Genomic DNA, 20,925 nt, shown 5'->3' on the forward strand with positions numbered 1-20,925 from the left:
ATATATATTCCAATGGCCCAGTGACAATCTTTTGAGTAAGGTGTGTATCCAAGCTTTTAAAAAGGCTTGAGGGGCGCCTGGGTGGCTCGGTCAGTTGGGCGTCCGACTTAGGCTCAGGTCACGATCTCGCAGCCCGTGAGTTCGAGCCCCGTGTTGGGCTCTGTGCTGACAGCTCAGAGCCTGGAGCCTGTTTCGGATTCTGTGTCTCCCTCTCTCTCTGCCCCTCCCCTGTTCATGCTCTGTCTCTCTCTGTCTCAAAAATAAATAAACGTTAAAAAAAAAAAAAAAAGCTTGATATATTAACAAATATTTTTATTTTCCTCCCTCATTTTGTATTGCTTAGAAATTGCATATACTTCTAACAGTGTAATAGCTCAATTCTGTAAGAAATTAAGCTGCCTACTTTTAATATAGAATTGAGAAACTCTAATATGGAAGGGTCCAAGCTGATACTAACAAAATTTGCAAAAACATTAAGAATCATCCCTACACAATAATTACTGCTTTAAATTCTCTGTCCTGCCAGAAACCAGATTATGCAAATAAAACCCATTAGAGCTCTATCCACCTACAAGTTGTTACAAATTATAGTATCTTTTCTCTTCTGTTTTTTTTTTCTTTCACTCTGTTTAACTCAAGTGAGTTTTGTATTATTTTTAACCTGGTGGGTTTGTTTTTGTTTTTTTAAATCCAATCTAGGGGCGCCTGGATGGCTCAGTCTGTTGAGCTTCTGACTTCCGGCCGGTCATGATCTTGCAGTCTGTGAGTTCAAGCCCTGTGTCAGGCTGTGTGCTAACAGCTCAGATCCTGGAGCCTGCTTCTGATTCTGTGTCTCCCTCTCTCTCTGCCCCTCCCCTGCTCATGCTCTCCCTCTCTCTCTGCCCCTCCCCTGCTCATGCTCTGTCTCTCTCTGTCAAAAATAAACCTTAAAAAAAATTTTTTTAATCCAGTCTGGACCAAGTTTGTCACCTCTGGAGAATATTTAGTTTTTCAGGCTATTTGTTGGGCTGAACCAGTATTTGCACTGGTTTTTATTCCAATAAAACTGCAAAACCTTTAGATCCTTTCAGGATATTTAAGACCAAATTACATTTTGAAAAATACCATGATAAAATAAGTAAAAAGCTTTGTCTCGTTCAGGGGTCCATTAATTTGAAGTGATTTCTAATAGTGTGATAGCATATGACCTGTGCTATTTTTTCTACTGCAAAATGAGTGACTGAGCTTATACCCCTCACTCATTTGTTCAGATTTGCTCAGCTGACAAACGAGCGGGTTGACATGGAAAGCCAGTTGTCATTAATTCTGTACTAGTCTCATTAACCTCATTAACCCAAATTGAGGCCAGATTCATGTTCTGGTTAAACCGGATAATCCACCCTTCTGAATTTCTCTGGCAGTCACACGCTTGCTCCTAAGATCGAATACTGTCGACTTTTTCCCACGAGGTTTTAGAGTGTGAATTTAAGATCCACATGCACACTTAAAATGTCCATAGTATACACATTTGACAACTTACGTAGGGTAGTGGGGTTTTTGCACAGCTGAAGAACGAACCAGTTCAGTGCAAATTGCACGTTTATCAGCGTGACATCGTGTACTGCTGTAGCCAGTGGAGGATACGCTATATTCTAGATTTAGAGCCAAGGGCTTTTAGAGATTTTAAGTCTTTTTACGATACAGACCACGAAGTCGTTTAATGGAAGCCAAAGAATAACGATCAAAAGATTTACACAGCTAGTTAGTAATTTTCAAAAATTCACAGCCGTACTGCCAGTTCTGCAGCTAGAAGTTCAATTATTCCTTTCTTGTCATCCATTTGTACTTATTTATATTAAAGCATAATTTAAGATAAGGAAATGGTTCCTGGCCCTTAACCTGACAACATACTGAAAAAAGTCCAGCTCTACCCTAGATTTTTGAAAACTCTTTTAATTTCTCAAATACACAGGGTCGTTTGGAAACACGACGTGTAGCCAGACCCTACGTTACGTATACCCTTTGCGTGGGAATATTAGCCTCAGAACTGCTGCCTCCTGAGCTGGGTGCTGCAGACCTTGAACTTCCCTCTTGGCCCATCCTCTGCTTCCCATGACAATAAAGGGAGGACATTTAAGGGGGGACAGGAAAGGCAGGGGAGCGTATTGCCAATTCACTCCCCTTCACCCCTGCCCTGCCTCACGGGTGGTTTCACAGGGGGCATCCCTGCTCCGTCCCGTTCCGTCCTGTTCCGTCCCGCTCCCTACCCTTCACGGGCCATCCAAGTTTCCGTAACACCGGATGGGACAGTCACTTCTGTGGAGTTCTCTCAGCAAACACTGATCCAGCTGACAACTGCTTGCTGAATGAGGTTCAGTCCCCACCGAGAGGCAGAGAACTCCTTCTCCGATCTCACCACCAGGGTGCAGCAGGGAGGAAGACTGCTCTCCTCAGAGCTCAGATTATGGCCCTTGGCTTCTCCACCACGTTTCACCTTTCAGAGCCCTGACAGTTTCAGCAAGCTTTGGGAGAACGAGCCGAGAAAGTTAACACCCACTTGGAATATGGCTTACAAGGGGGAAATATTACTATATTTCTCAGTAATTCAACACACATACATCTGAACTTTTAGAGCACGATTTTTATTTGGGAACTGCCTGTACTATACAGAAAAGGATGCCACCTTAAACCATCCAAGGACCCGTTCAATTGTTTCTGAGAATACTTTATCCAATGCGTGCACACCTTAAGCAACTGCACTTTCCGATTTTTCCTGGTTTTTCTAGAATTGTAGTTACTGGAACAGAGCCCTCGTCTAGAGGAATTTGAAAAACTCATGTTCTTTTCAGAAATGTCTTTTCCAGGCAAATTGTTAATGTCCCTATTCCTCTATTTTTGAGATGTCTATCCCTCAGCTCAATAAAAAGCCCCCTCCAATTTAATTTTTTTTAATAGACTTTAAACTGGAAAAAGATAGTTTTAGCTTATTCCACATGAAATCCTGATGGGAAACAAGTTCCCTAAATTTATATACCAAAGAATTCCCTTTAAAAATCTGATTTTAGGGATGCCTGGCTGGCTCAGAGGAGCATGTGACTCTTGATCTCAGGGTTGTGAGTTTGAGCCCCATGTTGGGTGTAGAGATCACTTGAATTAAGTAAACTTTTTAACAAGCCTGATTTTAAAAATGATTTACAATAAACAGTAATTCTTGTTTCCATTTGTTCGTGCAAATCTCAAGCCTGTCCCTAAGGTACAGCTGACCTCCAATTGTAGATTTTAAAACATACAAAGTTTTATACTATATATGTTATATATGTACATTTGTATTTTCTTAATGTTGTGAATAGTAACATGTCAACCCATCTGAAGGGACTGTTTTCTTGTGACAACAAAAGCTTCAGGGGCGCCTGGGTGGCTCAGTCGGTTGAGCGTCTGACTTCAGCTCAGGTCATGATCTCACGGTTCATGAGTTCGAGCCCCGTGTCAGGCTCTGTACTGACAACTTGGAGCCTGGAGCCTGCTTCCGATTCTGTGTCTCCCTCTCTCTATCCCTCTCCCCTCACGCTCTCTTTCTCTCAAAAATAAATAAACATTAAAATAAAAAAAAAAAGCTTCAAAAAAAAGTTGGCTCTGCTCTGCTGCTCTCATCACTCGGTCCTACAGCCTGACACTCTCCTCCTTTGTGTTTCTGTTTAGACCTTGCTCTTTCTGGGAGCTTCTAAGGAAGCCTAGGTCCACCTTCTGTTTTATTTCTGCCAAAGGGTTTTAAGGGCTAAATACTAGGGCTTTCAGGACATTTCACAGTAGGTGTTCCAGGAAAAAAGTGATTAATCGTGACTACAATTAACTTTCCAAATGAATACTTTCTGTGCTCAAAACTCTCAGGGAGAACATTTCATCAAGAGACTAGGGGCGCCTGGCTGGTCCAGTCGGGAGGAGTGTGCGGCTCTTGGTCTCGGGGTCGTAAGTTTGAGCCCCACGTTGGGTGTAGAGATTACTTAAAAATCTTTTTTAAAGACCCCACTAATCAGGAAGACTGATGCCAGAGATGCCAACATTGATCTTCTGGGAAACACCGGCTCATAACTTGCTTTTTGGGGAAATGTACATTTTGGTAATTTTGACATGAAACGTAGAAACTCAAGGGACTAAAAGACACTGAGATACTAAAGCACCATGGAGGCTTGGCAGACGGCAACATCCTACCAAGTGTCCATGTTAATTACACAGTTCACTCTGGAAAATCACATCATTTCCGAGTCCAGTAACGTAGATTTATTTTTATCCAGAAGTACTTTGACATTCACTAACTGGAAAAGTTTATTCAAAAGGGACAATAAATTACATGGATCTTAGAAGCTATGTCAAACATGCGACGTTTTAAGAGTGACATTTAAACGGTATGACGTAGCCCTCAAAAGTAATTTTCTTACAGTTATTACAACTGGACGACAAATATACCATATATTACTCTTCGGACTTTTGTTTTACAGTATGTTCTTGTCATTGGGACACTTCAAAATGTGTAAACCTGACAGAAAAGCATTTTAAAAAAAACGTACCGCGGGAGAAAAGAAAGCACTGCAAACGTTCCTGTCCTTTACACGGTGTGGAGACGGGAAACATGACCATAAAAAACTTATTCCGTTCTTCTGGGAGCTCTTTGTCAATATTCACACTTGGGTCTACTGTTACTTAAACAGGACTCTTAAAACAACTTCCGGTTTAAAAGGAACATTTTGTCCCTAAGTGAGCGCTTGTGTCCACTTCCACCTCTCGCTTTCATTAGCATCTTGTGAATTTTCCTCTTCGGTGGGTGGTTTCTGGGTGACTTAGAGATGGGCAGCTCCACACCGTATGAAGGAAATCCTGCCTCCCAGGTGACCACACACACTCCGTGGTCACCACAGTGACTTACGCTGCTTTAGGGGTGAACGGAGGAATCGGAACCACCCCCAGCAGATCCTAAGTAGGGGCAGAACCCTGCATGTGACATTGTGGAAGCTGTGCATTGTACAGACGCAGCCTCAGAAGGAAATACGAGATGGTTCCTCAGGTAAATGTTCCAATTAGTCCTCAGACCTACTCAAGTCCCTCCGTGACAAGGCCATCTTAGCCCAGAACAAAGGCGACACTCTCCCTTCTCTAACTCAGCTTGTTTCTGCCCACCGGCACTCGGTGCATCTGAAAAGGATGGGGGCTGGGGGGGGAGGGGGGCCCAAGAAGCTAAAACTGACCTCAGGGGTGAAGTCAGGAGGCTGGGGAGCTAAAACCCGAGCACCTCCTGAATACCACAGCAATCCCGGGTGGCCCCACAAGTATGGGCGCAGTTTTGGGAAATGAGGTGAAGCTATTAGCAACTCTTCCCTTCTTTCAACCAAAAGAAAAGAAAGCCCCTTCAAGGTTTTGATGGTCACAGAAACCTGACTTTATTTATTAGAAAAGGAGTTGAGGTATAAGAAACTCCAGGGAAAGAGTCACTGACAGGGATGGCTCTTGAATTTCCCGGGGATACCCACCGTCTGGGGGCGGCTCGGCCCCCACCCTCCCAAGCTCCCCCTCTCTCCACCCCAGCCTCGCAGGCCGAGTATAGTTAATACTGTACTTTGGCCAAAGGCATCTTGTACTTATGCCACACTCCTCTTGCCCCAACCATCCTACATACGCTTACTCCTCAGCTCTTCCAAAACACTCCTGGAGCAATGTCCACTGTTACTGTTTCATCTGTAAAGCAGCACATGTCAGAACTCAGATCTGTTTTTAATTAAAAAAAGTGCTTAAAACCATCCGATGCAATGGTTTTCCAATTCATTTTCAACCAATGAAAAATCGAACTCGTTTGGGTTTACAAATAATACTGAATAAAATGGTGAATCCGATTATTCTCTTACATTTTCAATCACGTGCCTTCATTCATTTCAGTACCTTAATGAGTTGAGATGAACTCTCGTCTGGAAAAAATAGAAGGTACAAATATATAGAATTTTTAGGATAAAAAATTTTCTGAATATAAAAATGCTTTCTATGTTTGAAAATAACACTTTTAGATTCTTCTCGTAGTTTCGGGTTTGGTAACTAAACTGTTAAGTACCCAAGGTTTTTAAGAAGTAACGAGAAACAGCAACATGGTTTTAAATACAAACTTATACAGGAACCAATCACACCTGTGGACCATCCGCCTAGAAAGTTCAAATACTTTAGTCATAAAATAAAATTCCATTATCAAAAACTAGTTTAAGATAGAAATCTATGCGCCTTAATGATTGCCAGAGTTGCCCAGCATAGCTTCAGTAAAACAGAGAATTGTCTGGAAAACACAACCTCCACAAAGTGTGCAAGTACCGCAAATGGGACAGACCGGAGCCGCGCGAGGCCCTGGGAACCGAGTCCTTCTCCCTCAGCATGCTTCCCGGGCCAAGCCTCCCGACTTTGGCCTCCTGCTCGGCACAGTGCCTTCAGTGCCCGTCATCCATTCACACGGTCTCTGGCGGCCCAGGGTGCCGGAGGAAGTAGGAGTTAGGCAAGCACTTCTTTTCGCTGTAAACGCTTCCCATGATCCATCGGTCCCCGTGACACGCTGTGGGAGCTCATATGAGCCTTGAGCTTTTCAGGAACTGAATGAGCACTCGGTACACGAACGTGTACTGGCAGAGGGTCTGCACCATCATCATCCTCTGTCGCCTCAGCATGTCCAGCACCCTTGGGATGTCCAGCACCTGGATGGGGAGACAGCCACGAGGGGAATGCACTCCCCTGCGGGGGCGGGGGGGGGGGGGGGAGGGGGGAGCCTGCGCAGAGATCTGGTCAGGAGACGGACACAGACGCTCTTTGCTACCTCAGCATCTTCTAGAAGAAGCCCCCTGGGTACTTGTTCAGAAAGAACTATTAGGCCGCTGGGTCCCTTCTTCCCCTGGCCTTGGGCCCTGCCCACTTCTCCCCCAGCCGAAGAAGGACAGCAATACCTCGTTGTGTTCCAGACAGGCGATCATGATCTCTGACAAGATGACGACGCCAGTCCTTCCCACTCCTGCGCTGCAATGGACCAGCAAGGGAGGGTTGGGGCTTTTTGGTTCACTGGTACTATTTGTGTGGCGTCGAACAGACTGGATCTCTTCGAGGTATGCTGTGAGATGCCAGAAACAGAAACATAATTGGGGATTAAGGCCCATCAAATTGACAATTTTCAGATTATCATCACTGACTGGGAGGACTCTGCATAAAGAGCACCGCAACCACCAACGGACAGTGTGACCTTGGGCGAGTCACTGCCTCTGCCTGGGCTTCCATTTTCTCACTTACAAAATGAAACAGAGGAGGCGGTCTCTCTGAAGCCTCCCCTAAACACGTAAAACCGTTATTTTAAAGCAAGTCCAGGAGCACCTGGGTGACTCAGTCAGTTAAGCGTCCGACTTCGGCTCAGGTCATGATCTCCCTGCTTGTGAGTTCAAGCCACATGTTGGGCTCCGTGCTGACAGCTCAGAGCCTGGAGCCTGCTTCGGATTCTGTGACTCCTTCTCTCTCTCCCCCTCCCCTGCTTGTGCTCTGTCTCACTGTGTCTCTCAAAAATAAATAAATGTAAAAACACAAAAAAAATTAATAATAAGCAGAGGCTGTGCTGGGAATGAAGACACTTACACAAAAACCCCTTGAGGTCTTCCGGACAGCCGTGCTCAGGCCAGTCTGTGTACTGGAGATGCCACACTGTCCTCTCCTGCCCCGTGAGCAGGTGCTTCATCTTTAAGCCGGTGGTGGCATAGCAGCCAGAGTCCGTGCGGAACCGGGTTGTGATCTTAAACCTCCCGTAGGTGACGGTGTTGTGCCTGGAGCCAAGTCGTGGCCAATACCTGAAGCTCTTCTCCCTTCCGCCCTCCTGGGAAAGACAAGTACGGTCAGGGGCGCCTGGGTCGGCTTCGGCTCGGGTCATGATCTCACGGTTCATGGGTTCAGGCCCCATGTCGGGCTCTGCACTGACAGTGCAGATCCTGCTTGGGATTCTCTCTCTCTCTGCCCTCTCCCCCGCTCTCACTCTCTCAAAAACAAACGTTAAAAAACAGACAAACAACAACAAAACGACAAGTAATGCCAAAACCCAACACAAGATCCAGCAGCGAAGGCACTTCTGTACACGCAGCGTGTCCGAAGTGCAGGGTTAGGGTCCCAGCCCGCCGCCTCCTCTCAGGGTCAGGACTCCCCACGACCCACAATGACTGTTCTCTGGGGGCTGAGGAAATCAATTAGGAGAAAGGAGCACTCACCTCTTCCGCTGTCACCATGGCTATAATGGCAATTCCCTGTTCCCACACCATCTGCCAGAAATCCTGACAGGTATTCTGTAATGGTCCCTGTGTGGCGATATAATCCCACTCAATTCCACTGACAGAGACCTAAAATTAGAAAAGATTTTTAAAAAATCACTACGTGTGGACATATATGATGTATGCACACACGCATGCATGTAGTTCACGGTGCTACTAAAGAATGAATGGAATTATTCAGAATAAAGACTTTTATTCTTTTTTTTTCCTTATTAATACAATTCCCATGACTACCTGTTTTATAAACCCATGCACTTGAATTCACGTAATATTTTGGTGGCCTGGGGCAATCTACTTAACCTGACTCTCTGTTCTCATGTGTAAAATAAAAATATCACATACCCTCATAGTGATTAGATGAGTCACCTGGCAGGATTAGCTGAGTCAATATATACGGTGCCTGCACATAATAGGTTCTCAATAAACAGTGGTTATTGCTGCTGTTATGGTTCTTCTTATAAAAATAGTCTCAACATAATAGGATCCTAAAATTCAAACAGTGCTAAACCATGAAGTGCTAAACACATTGGGAAAAACATTAACAATGAAGCCAAAACTGAGGTAAACGCCAGATTTCTAGAGAAGAAAAAATATTCCTGCTCAAAGTGGTCTCACCTCTGAACCTGAGTCAAGATCACCCTCCAGAATGACACATAATTTGCACCTAAGATTGCACCTCCTTGGGAACAGGCTAAGGTAACACAGTCAGGAGATCTGGGTTAGACCCCACATGCCCTGACGTCCGGTGACCACAGTGACTGTTTCCCAAGTGCCTGGTGCTATGCTGCCCACACCCTCATAAATCACAGGCACATCCCCTCACTGAGGGCTCACTCACATGGTGGCAGGTGCCCTGGGAGCTACCAGTCACCACAGTGAATAGCTGTTGGGGGGGCGGGGGTTCTGATGGACAGCCTGAGGGGGACGCGTCAGCACTTCTTTATTCAGAGGAAAGTACAAGCAGGTCCCAAGTCCCATGCTAGTAAGTGGGACATCCAGGAATTCTGAAGCTCAGGCACCTTCCTTAGTTCCTCAGCTTGTGTCTAAAGACTTTGAAATACCCCCACAGGACGACGACTTCACTCAGTTCTCATCCATCCAGTCATGAGGCTAGATGAGTTATTCCACAGAAATGCTCAGTTTTTAAATAAACCATACCCACGTTACAAAGCACGTGCATAGATTCCCAAAGACCATCAAGGGTACCGGCCTCCGTGGGCAGATGGTCAGGTCTCTTTTAAAAGCCACCCGTGGGAAGCTGCTTACATCGAATATCACTTGTAAACGAAATAAAATGTGGGAAAGAAGAAAAACACCTGGCCATGGACACTTCCTCCTTCTGTATTAGGAAACTTCTCCTTCCCAAAATGCAAGAACTGGACCTCTAGCCAGCAGAAAACAAAAGGTACGATGACGCAGGAGAGACAGCACTGGCCTTCCTCGCCTGCCAGCTGGGAATCCTCACTTTTTCCCATTTTAATGGGTGTAACATTAGCCCGGTCAGACAGTGTTACTCGGCTTCTAGGGAAAAGGTGTAACTGCTTCTCCCGAGAACAAAATGATGTGCGAAAGCAACTACAGGGAATATGCAGAGAACAGACAGCAGCCTCACGGGGAAAAGCTTCGGGGACACCACCATCAAAATACCCAGACACTCTTGTCATGTGAGAATTAACGGATATATGTGATCAGGAAAAACTAGCAATTCTGCCACTCTGGACAGAATTTAGGAGCCAGAAAGAGGCCTGCAGATTTAGAAGAACAAAGTCCCAAGGTCAGGGCAAGGAGTGCTCCTTGGGTCCCGGCAATAGTGTTGGGGGTGGAGTGGTTCACCAAAGGGGAAGGGCACATGTGGCCTGGGCTCCAGTGGTAAATACTTCCTACCCAGCCGGAGGAAATGGACTTCCCAGTTTAGACATAATTTGTTACGATGGTTCAAACTAGGCTGATTTTAGAATACACACACGAATACAATTCTTATCATTCTTGTGATTCAACTCACAAATTCACGGCCCGTTTATCACCCTACCCGCTCTGCTCACCTTAATATGAGACGCATTGATGTAGCCGGTATTGTTTTCTTTAGTTGGGACCAGCTCCACTCGGGCATCGTCATAGGGAAGGACATCTTGGAATCGATTTCTTTCTGCATTTTCAGGGAGTCGTGCTGTTGAGCACTCCCCATCAACTAGCCGTTTTTTAAGGATTTTTTCATATTCTGTGAATACCATTCCCTGTTCTAACCGCTGTTCCAGAATTTTACACTGTAAAACGGAATATGTGGAATGAGTGTAGTCACATGTCTAAGCTGCACTCTGATGGCGCATCTGAAATCTTGTTCTCTGCTTCAAGTCTAGCATTATCTGATACTGAAAAGTCTAGGTGAAACCAAAGCTAACTTTTTAACAAGACATAACAATAAGAGTTAAAATAACAAATGAGGGGCACCTGGGTGGCTCAGCTGGTTGAGTTTTGGACTCTTGATGTCAGCTTGGGTCATGATCTCACCGTTTGTGAGTCTGAGCCCCGTGACGGGCTCTGTGCCACCAACGCGGGTCCTACTTGGGATTCTGTCTCCAGCTCTCTCCGCCCCTCCCCCACTCTGTCTCTATCTCTGTCAAGATACACTTTTTTTTTTTTTAATGTTTATTAACAGAGAGAGAGAGACACAGAATCTGAAACAGGCCCCACGCTCTGAGCTGTCACCACAGACACAGGGCTCGAACTCTGAATGGTGGGATCACGACTTGAGCTGACGTTGGATGCTCAACCAACTGAGCCACCTGGGCGCCCCAAAAAAATAAACTTTAAAAAAATAAATGAATAACAAATGAAATAACCTTGTTGGTGAGAAGCAGAATGCAGAGTTCTGTTTAAAGGTTAAAACTGGCCTAACCTAATTTGTTGAACTCATTTTCTCTAAATCTACGGTTGATTTTGTAATTCCTAAGAGACAGAAAAATTCTCCTGGAGAACAGTAAACCCTAGAGTAGACGAATCAATTCCAATCTCTATGAACAAATGCTTCAATGTTCTAATCAACGATACACAAAAACTGAAAAAAAAAGAATATTCAAAATTATCTCCATGGTCCAGTTGTAAGCAAAGGAATCTTTTCACTTAGCATTAATTCATGCCTGTCTGATTTTGATGTAATAAAACCTCACAGCAAATATTATCTTGGTCACAAAGAAAGTCGTGAAACATTCAGTAACTGTTTACTCTTGAGGTACATTTTCAGTACAATGAAAGCAGTCAGAGTCTCATGTGCACATGTACTGGTAGATCTCCTCTAATTTAAAGCCATCAAATATCAAGACTGCTGTAGATGGCTGGAAGAAGGTCAAGAATAACATTCAGAAACAAGCAAAATCAAAATACTCTAAAGTTATCTGTTAGATTTGCCTCAATAACACTCATTTGTGATGATTAAATGTATTTGAAAATTCACTAACATCTCAAGAAGGCACTTTTGTAGCATTATATGGATGGCCCCAGGAGGCATACCGGGTCCATATGTCTCATACATACCCTCTCGTCATTGGTGGCTCTGGCAGGCACTTCCTTTCCTTCATCCGGCAGAGGCAGTCGAGACAGGGAGAGTCCATTTAGGGCAGCCAATTTGAGAGGACCAATTTTTTTTGCATCTACCCGGCTCTTTTTCATTCCCTATAAAAATATTTGTATGTATATATGAAATATACACAAATACAACCCCCTTGAAAAGAAATTCCAACGGACTGAAGACTGGAAACAAATGGAAGGAGTGTTCAACCAGAGGAGAGATTATACTCCACACACACACACACAACAAACATTGGGAGGAAGACATTCCTTTCAAGGCCAGAGCCCTGATAAGTCTTCCAGATAGATTTTGAAATGCAATTGGTTTCAAGGCTCTGTTGTAATGTAAGGTGAGGCTCCAGGCAGACAGCATTCCTTCAAAGAGCTCCCGAATTTCAAAACATGACACACACACACACACAAATCAGTAGCCGTCCACAAAAAGGGTTTTAAATGCAGTTGTATGATTGCCAATAGACTTCCGTAATTTTTTAAAAATATATATTAGCTCTTTAAATCATTCTGAAAAAATTACATGTTTTCTGCGCTCACCCTCTCTATTCTATTCTACCTTCTGCTGCAGACTTGTGTGACCTGGGCTGGATCATGACACCTCTCAGAACTGCACGTTTTTAACCAGAAAAATAAAACAGCACCGAGAGCTCCATTGTGTCACGCCAGGGGGCTGCGGGGCACAGGACAGGCTATCTGCCTCCTGAAAATGTGTGTTTCCTAAAGTGACTACTAACGTAATGATCTTCCTCTCTAAGGCAGACAAGCCCGGGACCACCAAGTCTACTCAGGTATTTTCTACACCCCCTCAGAAGCCATAATAATTACAACAGTGGCCCTCGTTTGACAGAAATGGTTTTCTCAGTTGTCTCACAAGGAAATGAGTTTTATTCCAGCTCTACCAGCCAGGGAGGGAGGAGGGGAGGGAGGAAGGCTAAAATGTCAGGATTCTGCCTTGTGCAGGAAACCCCAGGATGCTGCTGTCTACCAACTGGCAGGGGGGCTGGGGAGGGGCTTATAAAGTCTGCCAGTTTCCATGGTGCAAATACTCCCACCACGGCCAATTTCAAGCTGCCAACATAACATCAAGTGGCTCACAAGACTCCTGAAAATTCAAGCCCGCTCTCGCCAGCCAGTACGAGGTGGCTCCAGCTGTTCTCTGCCTGAGAATGAGCCAGAAGGGCCCACTGCACCACATGCCGGATAAAACTGACTGCGTGGAAGGTCAGTTCTAAAGCCAGTATTTGAAGAAAGGCACACGGAGTCTAAGCTAGTACTGTCCTCAGAGTACAGACACGTGGTGTTCGGGGCACAGCCGCACCATGGTTTGTGTGAGAACCGCCACCCAGACTGGGGCTGCACAGGAGGAAAATCTGTCTCTAGCTATGGGAGCACTCCAACCAGCCCACTGGTTTTCAGATAACAATCAAGTTCCTGGAGGTGGAGAAGGGTGGAGAACTCTCAAATGTTTCTGCTTGTCTGCAATTTAGTTCATTGTTTTTAATATTAATACTAAACTCCTGTAACCTCAATTCTCATTGGGATGTGGACTAAGTTTGTTGGATGATGAAGATAATGGCAACCCCACGTTACTATGGGGAGTCTCAGGGGCTTAGCAGGGGCTAGAGTTCTCCAATTCTTAGGAAGTCAATATGATGCAACCTCCCAGTAATAAGCTAACTTTGACTGAGCATTTTCTATGCTCTAGGACCTCAGTTTATCCCACAACAACTCTCTGGGGCCAGCTTCAGTTACAAGTGAAAAAATAAGTCAGAGAGAAGCAGCTTGCTCAAGGTCACATAGATGCCTTTTCATATATGGTCATCAGTGTCAGAACAATAAAAAATTTTCTTTAAAGTCAGTTATGCCCCATCATAGAATTTAGAAAGCATTTTTCAGGCCTAACCTTATGTGGGACTTAGCAGGCAGAGCAGAGGTGACTGCACCCATGCTACAGACGAAGAAGATGAGGTTCTGGTGCTGCCAGGTCCAGCCCACTGGGCAGAGAACTAATAAATGGAAGGATCTAGCCTCAGATCCAAGTTCTTCCACTCTTAGGTCCTACACCTTTCCCCCAAGCCATAGCTGCCATACACACTCTTCCAGTAAAGGAGAATCCGTTATGCCAAAGAAATAATCCAGTCACAGATCTGTACTAATACTAGGGGCCTTACAAGTCAAAGAGGAAAGGGTGCCTGGGGGCTCAGTCGGTTAAGTGTTCGACTTTGGCTCACATCATGATCTCATGGTTGATGAGTTCAAGCCTCGAGTCGGGCTCTGTGCTGACAGCTTGGAGCTTGGAGCCTGCTTCGGATTCTCTGTCTCCTTCTCTCTCTCTCTGCCCCTCTCCTGCTCATGCTCTCTCTCTCTCTCAAAAATAAAAAATAAACATTAAAAAAAAAAAAGGTCAACAAGGAAGAAAACTTGTAATTTTAGAGAAGCAAGCTCATCAAAGTCCTCAGATTTAGGGGATCTTACTAGATCCCATTCAAAAGGGACAATAAGCTTGCATAGTGGACTCACTCAAAACAAGTATCATTTGGAGAAGTGACTCAGGTCACACATAAAAATGATGGAAAATTCTGGGGTGCCTGGGTGGCTCAGTTAGGCATCTAACTTTGGCTCAGGTCATGATCTCACCCTCTGTGAGTTCAAGCCCTGCATCAGGCTCTGTGCCGACAGCTTAGAGCCTAGAGCCTGCTTCGGATTCTGTGTCTCCCTCGCTCTCTGCCCCTTTCCCACTTGCACTTTCTCTCTCTCTCTCAAAAAAAATAAACATTAAAAAAAAAATGATGGAAAATTCTCAATATAATTAGGGAAAGAGGATTAAGTATGAAAGGGCCCTGTCCAGCTGGCTCAGGGACTTGGGTAGCATTACCTTTTGGAAACACATCCACACCCAGCCCCCACCGTGAATCACTGATCATGAACCCTTACCTTCCACTCCAGCTGACCTGAGACATTGGTCTTTACTGCTCAGGTAGATACAAATGTAATCTTAAGAAAAATTGAAAATAAGCTTAAAATTCAAACCCCCGATTCATTAAAAGCAAACACACTCTTGTTAAGTGGCTTCAGTCTACCTCTGCTAATCTGTTTCATACGCACTGTAAAATTGTGTGGATTTTCTTCCCAGTTTATGAAGATCCTACTATACTTGTGCCGGGTCCTGAAGTCTGCATATGAGAACTATCAGAGGTGAGGGAGGAGTCCTAGCTGCTGGGCGCTGACAGGAACTGGGAGACAGGATGGACAGGCTAATTAATGGCTTTTGCCAGATCCGAGGGCAGGGCCAGGGGAGGGCGTGCAGGCAGTGAGGGGCCAGAAGCCTGAGCAATGAAGCAAGAGGATTTAGAGCCACCACGCTTCCATGACAAAAGCACGAATGCATGGCCAAGGCTTGGGGACTCAAAAAGTTTCCGTGGAAAGCCAGAAAACAGCAAGGCTTAGAAAAACAACAGCTACTTAATAAAATATTATATACATTATACCTCAATGCAGAACAGCATAACTGACAAGAAAATAGGTTGCAGAGATAAGCATGAGTTTAAAATTCCAGTTCAGCCACCCAATAGCTGTGTAACCTTGGAAAAGTTACTAAACATCTCACAGTCTGTTCTCTCTTCTGAAGGAATAATAGGCCTGTTGTAAACCAGAGGGGCCTCGGCACATGGCAAGTGCTCGGGGGATGGCAGCTAGAGATGATATGTATGCTCTTTTATATTTTGCCCCACATAAGCAAGTGCTTAACTGCTGGTTATTTGCTATACTGAGTATCAAAGAGCTGCATTTTCTCCAAGGGACCTTCCTGGGATCCTCGTTCACTTAATCTTTCTTTGAAAGAGACCTGGGGCTTTCGGGGGCCTGGGTGGCTCATTCAGGTAAGCATCTGACTTTTGGTTTCAGCTCAGGTCATGATCTCACGACCGGTTTGTGGGTTCCAGCCTGGCATGGTGCTCCAGGCTGACAGTGTGGCGCCTGCTTGGGCTTCTCTCTCTTTCTGCCCCTTCCCTGCTGGCTCGCTCTCTCACTCTCTCTCAAAATAAATACGCGTTCTTAAAAAATTTAAAAAATAAAGACCTGGAGCTTTCAAGTGTTTTGTCTTGACAAAGTGCCACCTTCCCAACTCCAGAATCACTCTTCAGCCCTCAGAGATCACACACACAGAATTCAAGCAGTATCCACACACTCGGACATCAGCAACACTTCTCTCCAAGGATGCTGCTCTCAGACACCATGCAGCCCCCCGCTGCTGCATCAGCCCAGTGTTTCTAACAAGTGGCTAACAAAGCAACCTCACCTAAAGCGGGTGAAAGCTTAACTTCCTTTTCCTTAAGGCTGCATTGGCCAAATCTTTCATTTATTCTTTCCTCTCCATTCCAGAGCCTCCCGCGTTAACCTTTTCACTTCACCTAATTATCTCCAGCAAAACCACTAAAATTCTAACCGATCCAACTGATCCCCCTCATTTCCATAGATAATCCTCAAACTCAAAGTATTCCAAATAAATCCAGAAATAGCGCATGGGGGTGGGAGGCATGGGGGGATGAGAAGAACTCCAAGAGACAAAGCCGAACTGCCAGGAGTCGGAGTCAAGGACAGGACCCGGCCACACACTCGCCACACATTCACCTTACCCCTAGCGGCGGAAGGCCTTCCACGACGTTCTTCTTTCCGGAGAGGAGATCTGACACGGGCCGCTGCTTCAGGGAGTCCCTCCTGGCTCGGTAGCGCCCCGACGTGGTGAGATCAGATTCGGACATGGAGGGCGTGAGCAGCCCCTCTCTGCGGGGTCGAAGGGCCTCCCCGAGATGGGGCCCGGGCTCGCGGCAGTGCAGGGGGCCCGGGCCCAGCGCGGCAGGGACCGGGGCGCAGGGCCCGCGGGCCGGGCCAGGCGGAGGCTCGGGGGAGCGGCGGCCCCGCGGCGCGCGGGCCGGCAGCAGGGGCACCTCCAGCGCGGCCACGTCCTCCTCCGGGTCCTCCTCGTCCTCGCTGCTGTGGATCAGCATGGTGGCGTCCGAGAGAGACTTCTTGTGGCCATAGCCCAAGCCTCCCCGCTCGTCCGCCTCGTCCCGCTCGGCCCTCTCTGGGAAGCCGCCGGGCTGGGAGCCCGCGGAGACGGGCCGCGGTGGCGGCGGGTCGGCGGCCGAGGCGGACAGCGTGCGCTCCTTCAGCCGCAGGCCTTCGAGGCTGTGCGCCAGCCCGGCCACCTCGATGCTGTTCCTCTTGTGCAGGTGCGCGCGCCGGGCGGCCGTGAGCGGCTCGCTGACCTCCTGCAGGGAGTGCGCCACCGGCAGGCTGGCCTCCTGGAACGTCTGCACCGAGTGGTGCACGCGCCTGGTGATGAGGTCGGGGTTGCTGCTGCTGATGTACGGGTGGCGGGACAGGTCCGGGGTGCTGTTGGCCGGCCGCGGGGGCGGGTAGGGCGGGGGCGGGCGGTACACCTGCGTGCGCATGATGTTGGGGGCCGGGTAGTCCTGCGCCTGCAGCTGCACGTTGGTCAGCTCGGGCACGCTGACGGCGCCCGCCACGGGCCGCCGCTCGGCGGGGTGCGGGTACGGGGACGGGCTGTGGAAACTGTAGTTGAGGCTGAACGGGTAGTGCGCCGACTGCGGGGAGGCGAAGTGCGCGTGCTCCCGAATCTCCGGCTGGCTGTAGACCAGCGCGTCGGGCCGGCTGTAGGCGTACGAGTTACCGATGTTGAGGTTTCGCAGCGAGCGGCTCTGCCTTTCGGCGGGCACCATTCCCCGGTTGAGCTGCTTCATGACCGTCTCGTAATCCGGGGTCGGGCGGTACGACGGCGGGATCAGGGCGCTGTGGCGGTGTGACGGCACGTAGTCGGGTCTCATGACGTCACTCCCAGTGATGCTCGGGTTGGAGGACATGGGGGAGGGCTGCAGGTAGGGCTGAGGGTTGTTCAGGGAGTTGGTGCTGTGCGCGCTGTATACGCTGCCGTTTCGGATCCGACCGCTGAGGTCAATCTGGGCTCGATCCAGACTCGTCTGGGAGTGGCAATAGTATCCATTCTGGTTGGTGGCAAAGAGGTTATCTGGGAAACAAACACATTTAAAGCGAATGAGCTGGACCAGTTACTCTAGGCGGAAACTGAGATGTGCCCTGAACGCTGCTGACCTTTTCGGTGTCGTTTACAAAAATCCATGCAGAAATAACCTGGCTGTACCCAGACTATCTGAATGACCGTGGGCACACTTTCTGGAGCCCGGGCGTCCTCATCTATAGAATGGTGATAGTTCTGCCTGCTCTAAGGGTGGTACTCAGCATCTCAACACCCCACCCCCCGCCCCAGTAAAGATTAACCAAATCTAAGTCCAATATTAAGAGTGCAGTTGTCTTTTTCTGAAAATCAAAAATGTGTTTTACTAGAGATGAAACAGACTTTCTGGAATTCTGGGTAGCTGGAGGCAGAGACACTATTCAGGGCATTGGGCCACTAACTGCTCCCTTCCCCTGGTGGGGATGTGGCCTTGCTGATGTTGAGCTAGTTCAAGTACCGACCATCTATAAATACCTCCTTAAGTGGAATTCTAGGTTGTTTATGGGTTCTTCTAGAATGAAGACAGAAAGACAAGAACTCTGCGGGTTCTGCTTCTGCAGGTCCAACAGTATCATCAGTTGCTATATACCTCACCAGGGCCCAGAAGCCAGGGAGAATCATGCTAAGCTAGTCACCCCCCTCCCCCACTGCCCGCTCTAGCCCCCGTGCTCCAGTGAGATGGGGATCCACAGCTAGCAGAATCAGGAGCACCATCTCTTCTACGATGGCTGCCTGTGTGCCAGGTAAGGCTGGATGGAGGCATGTTTCTTCTGTCCAATCTGTGGTTCACTGGAAACACCATCACTATTGAGGGTGATTTCTCATGCTTCAAAGAGCAGCAGTCAGGTCCGTCAGGGAACAGTTGGCTTTGAAAAGTATTATTTCTGGGATTACAGAGCTGTGTGATGGTTTAGTGACTAGTGGTTATCGAAGTGAATATGTCAGTCTAGCGTATGGACTTTCCTCGGGTGGCACGCAAGCCAGGTAGAAACAGGGCTCAAACACACACTGTATTCTCCCTGCTGACACCGGTGCCTCACCATCCTGCACTCTTCCCACACCTGGAATGCTTTGCGACCTCGGAGTCCCTGGAGTCATTGGCACCACAGCCTCTCCCTGGTCCTTACTCCAGCCTGTCTGCACTGGCCTGATACCCACCCCTTCTGGTCTCCCTGCCTGCAGGCTCCTCCCTGCACCCCACAGGACATCCCTTTGGGAGCCCGTGTGTGCAGAAGACTATGCTGAGCGCTGATGGGGGTAAAAGATGGGAATCCAGGTGAGTAAAGGGGAAAAATGTATATGAAAGTCACAATTCAAGGACATGTTACACTACAAGGAGATAAGTGTGACAGGTCCACGCGGGAGGAGAGAAGGATCACTTCCAGCTCGGGCTGGGTTGATGGGGACAGGGAGGAGAGAATCAAGAACACCCTCACAAAAAATACAGCATTCAAGTGGCCTTTGGGGCAGTGGGGAGGGCCTGCCTGGCTTTCAGCAGCAGCCAGTCAGCCAGTGGGTGCAGGATTACTCTTCCTCACCCTGTGGCCTATGCCAGGCATGGTCATATGACTAGCAGAGGTCAAGGGAAAGGGAGCAGAAGATTGAGAGACAGTTTCCATGCCCCCCTGCCCCCACCACCCTGACCAGTGTTCTAGACAGAAGAGGCCCCTCCAGCAGGAACACAGGGGCAGGCAGGTGGGGAGCAGAGCCCTCCTGCCTGCGCATGACAGCCAGGTAACCTGAGCAAGAAGTCACCTTTACTGCATGGGCCACAAGAGTTCCCACAGCCCAGCCTCACCGACCCGAGGGGAACCAGGCACGTGGGCAGGAGAGTACACTATGGGGTCGTGTCAGGGAAAAGGGCGTTCTGAGTGACAGGGCAGCTCGGACAAGGCTGGGAGACCACTTGTGGAGGGCATCCTCGGTTCGGCTGGAGCACAGCGGGAAGGAAGACTGGAAAAGGAGTGTTGGGAATCAGCATGGAGAGGGTGGCACTCCAGGCAGAGGAATGAGAGGAATGGGGAGATGAGAAGAGCCCAGCACTCTCGTGTCCAGCGAACTGGGGAGAGTGCAGGCTGAAGATGGGGCTACAGCTAGCCATGGGGCTGGACTAAACCAGGAGCAGAAGGCCAGGGAGATGGAAGGGATATATGGAGCTAGAGGCAAAAGCATGTGTAATGACTGGGTGTTGAGGTCAAAAAAAAAAAAAAAAAAAAAAAGGCCAAATTACCTGCAGTTTGGAATCCAAGTAACCAGGACAGTGACTTCATCACAAAGATGAAGTAAGGACAAGGGGGAGAGGGACAGGCTTATGGGGTAGAGTGATGAGCTGAAATTTAACGTTTTCATCTTCAGCTCATTGTAACCGCGGATACCGTAAGCCAGCACCCCGTGGAGGGCTGTCCGTGTAGTGGCCCCTAAACTGTGACTCTGAGACAGATGGCAGTGCAGGGCCCAGGACCAAGGACAGGTGGGAAACACAGATGTGACAACCGTCCCTGCTGAAATCTGAAACGTGGATGGGCTGCTGTGGGAGCCTGCCCAGGGAGGGAAGAAGGCCACAGGCAGACGTTCCCAGGCAGCGAACAACGCTGATGGCACAGGAGGGGGAGGGGAGGGAGAACCAGAGCACTGAAAAGAGACTGTTCAGGAGAGAAATCTGGGACGTGCTGGTGAGGAGGACGCGTGGGGCGCTGGGGACCTGGGAGGGCAGCGGAAGGAATACACGGGTAACAACCACACAGGCACTACTCTCAGAAGCAGCAGGCGGAAAAGGGAAGGGAACAGTAACTCCGACCACTGGTGGAAGAGAGAGGCGTGGCAAGGACAAAGTATTAGGATATCTGCAGACCGAGGAAAAGGGCAGAGTGGTGAGGTAACTCTAACAATGCAGAGAGAAGAGTCTTTACCCAGAGGTGGGGCACCTGGAGGTGCAGAACCAGACGAGGGCAGGGTGCAAGGAGAGGGCAGTGAGGAAGGCAAAAATACCCTGAGGTG

The 20,925-nt window shown here is 47.9% G+C and overlaps 1 protein-coding gene across 2 annotated transcripts in view; it reads right to left on the reverse strand.

Moving 5' to 3' along the window:
- Positions 1–2,600: 2,600 nt before the first annotated feature.
- The window catches only part of PTPN21 (protein tyrosine phosphatase non-receptor type 21), an 84,812-nt gene continuing 66,487 nt past the window's right edge, over positions 2,601–20,925 (reverse strand). For both annotated transcript variants that reach the window (XM_047862714.1, XM_047862715.1), the window contains exons 13-19: positions 16,511–17,922; positions 11,829–11,966; positions 10,340–10,561; positions 8,238–8,366; positions 7,618–7,852; positions 6,945–7,105; positions 2,601–6,698 (exon numbers count right to left, since the gene is read on the reverse strand). In XM_047862714.1, coding sequence (XP_047718670.1) covers positions 6,570–6,698; positions 6,945–7,105; positions 7,618–7,852; positions 8,238–8,366; positions 10,340–10,561; positions 11,829–11,966; positions 16,511–17,922 — 2,426 coding nt within the window. In that variant the 3' untranslated portion in view covers positions 2,601–6,569. The remainder of the gene's footprint in view (positions 6,699–6,944; positions 7,106–7,617; positions 7,853–8,237; positions 8,367–10,339; positions 10,562–11,828; positions 11,967–16,510; positions 17,923–20,925) is intronic.

The sequence above is a fragment of the Prionailurus viverrinus genome, chromosome B3, assembly GCF_022837055.1.
Source record: "Prionailurus viverrinus isolate Anna chromosome B3, UM_Priviv_1.0, whole genome shotgun sequence".
Classification (NCBI taxonomy): Eukaryota; Metazoa; Chordata; class Mammalia; order Carnivora; family Felidae; genus Prionailurus; species Prionailurus viverrinus.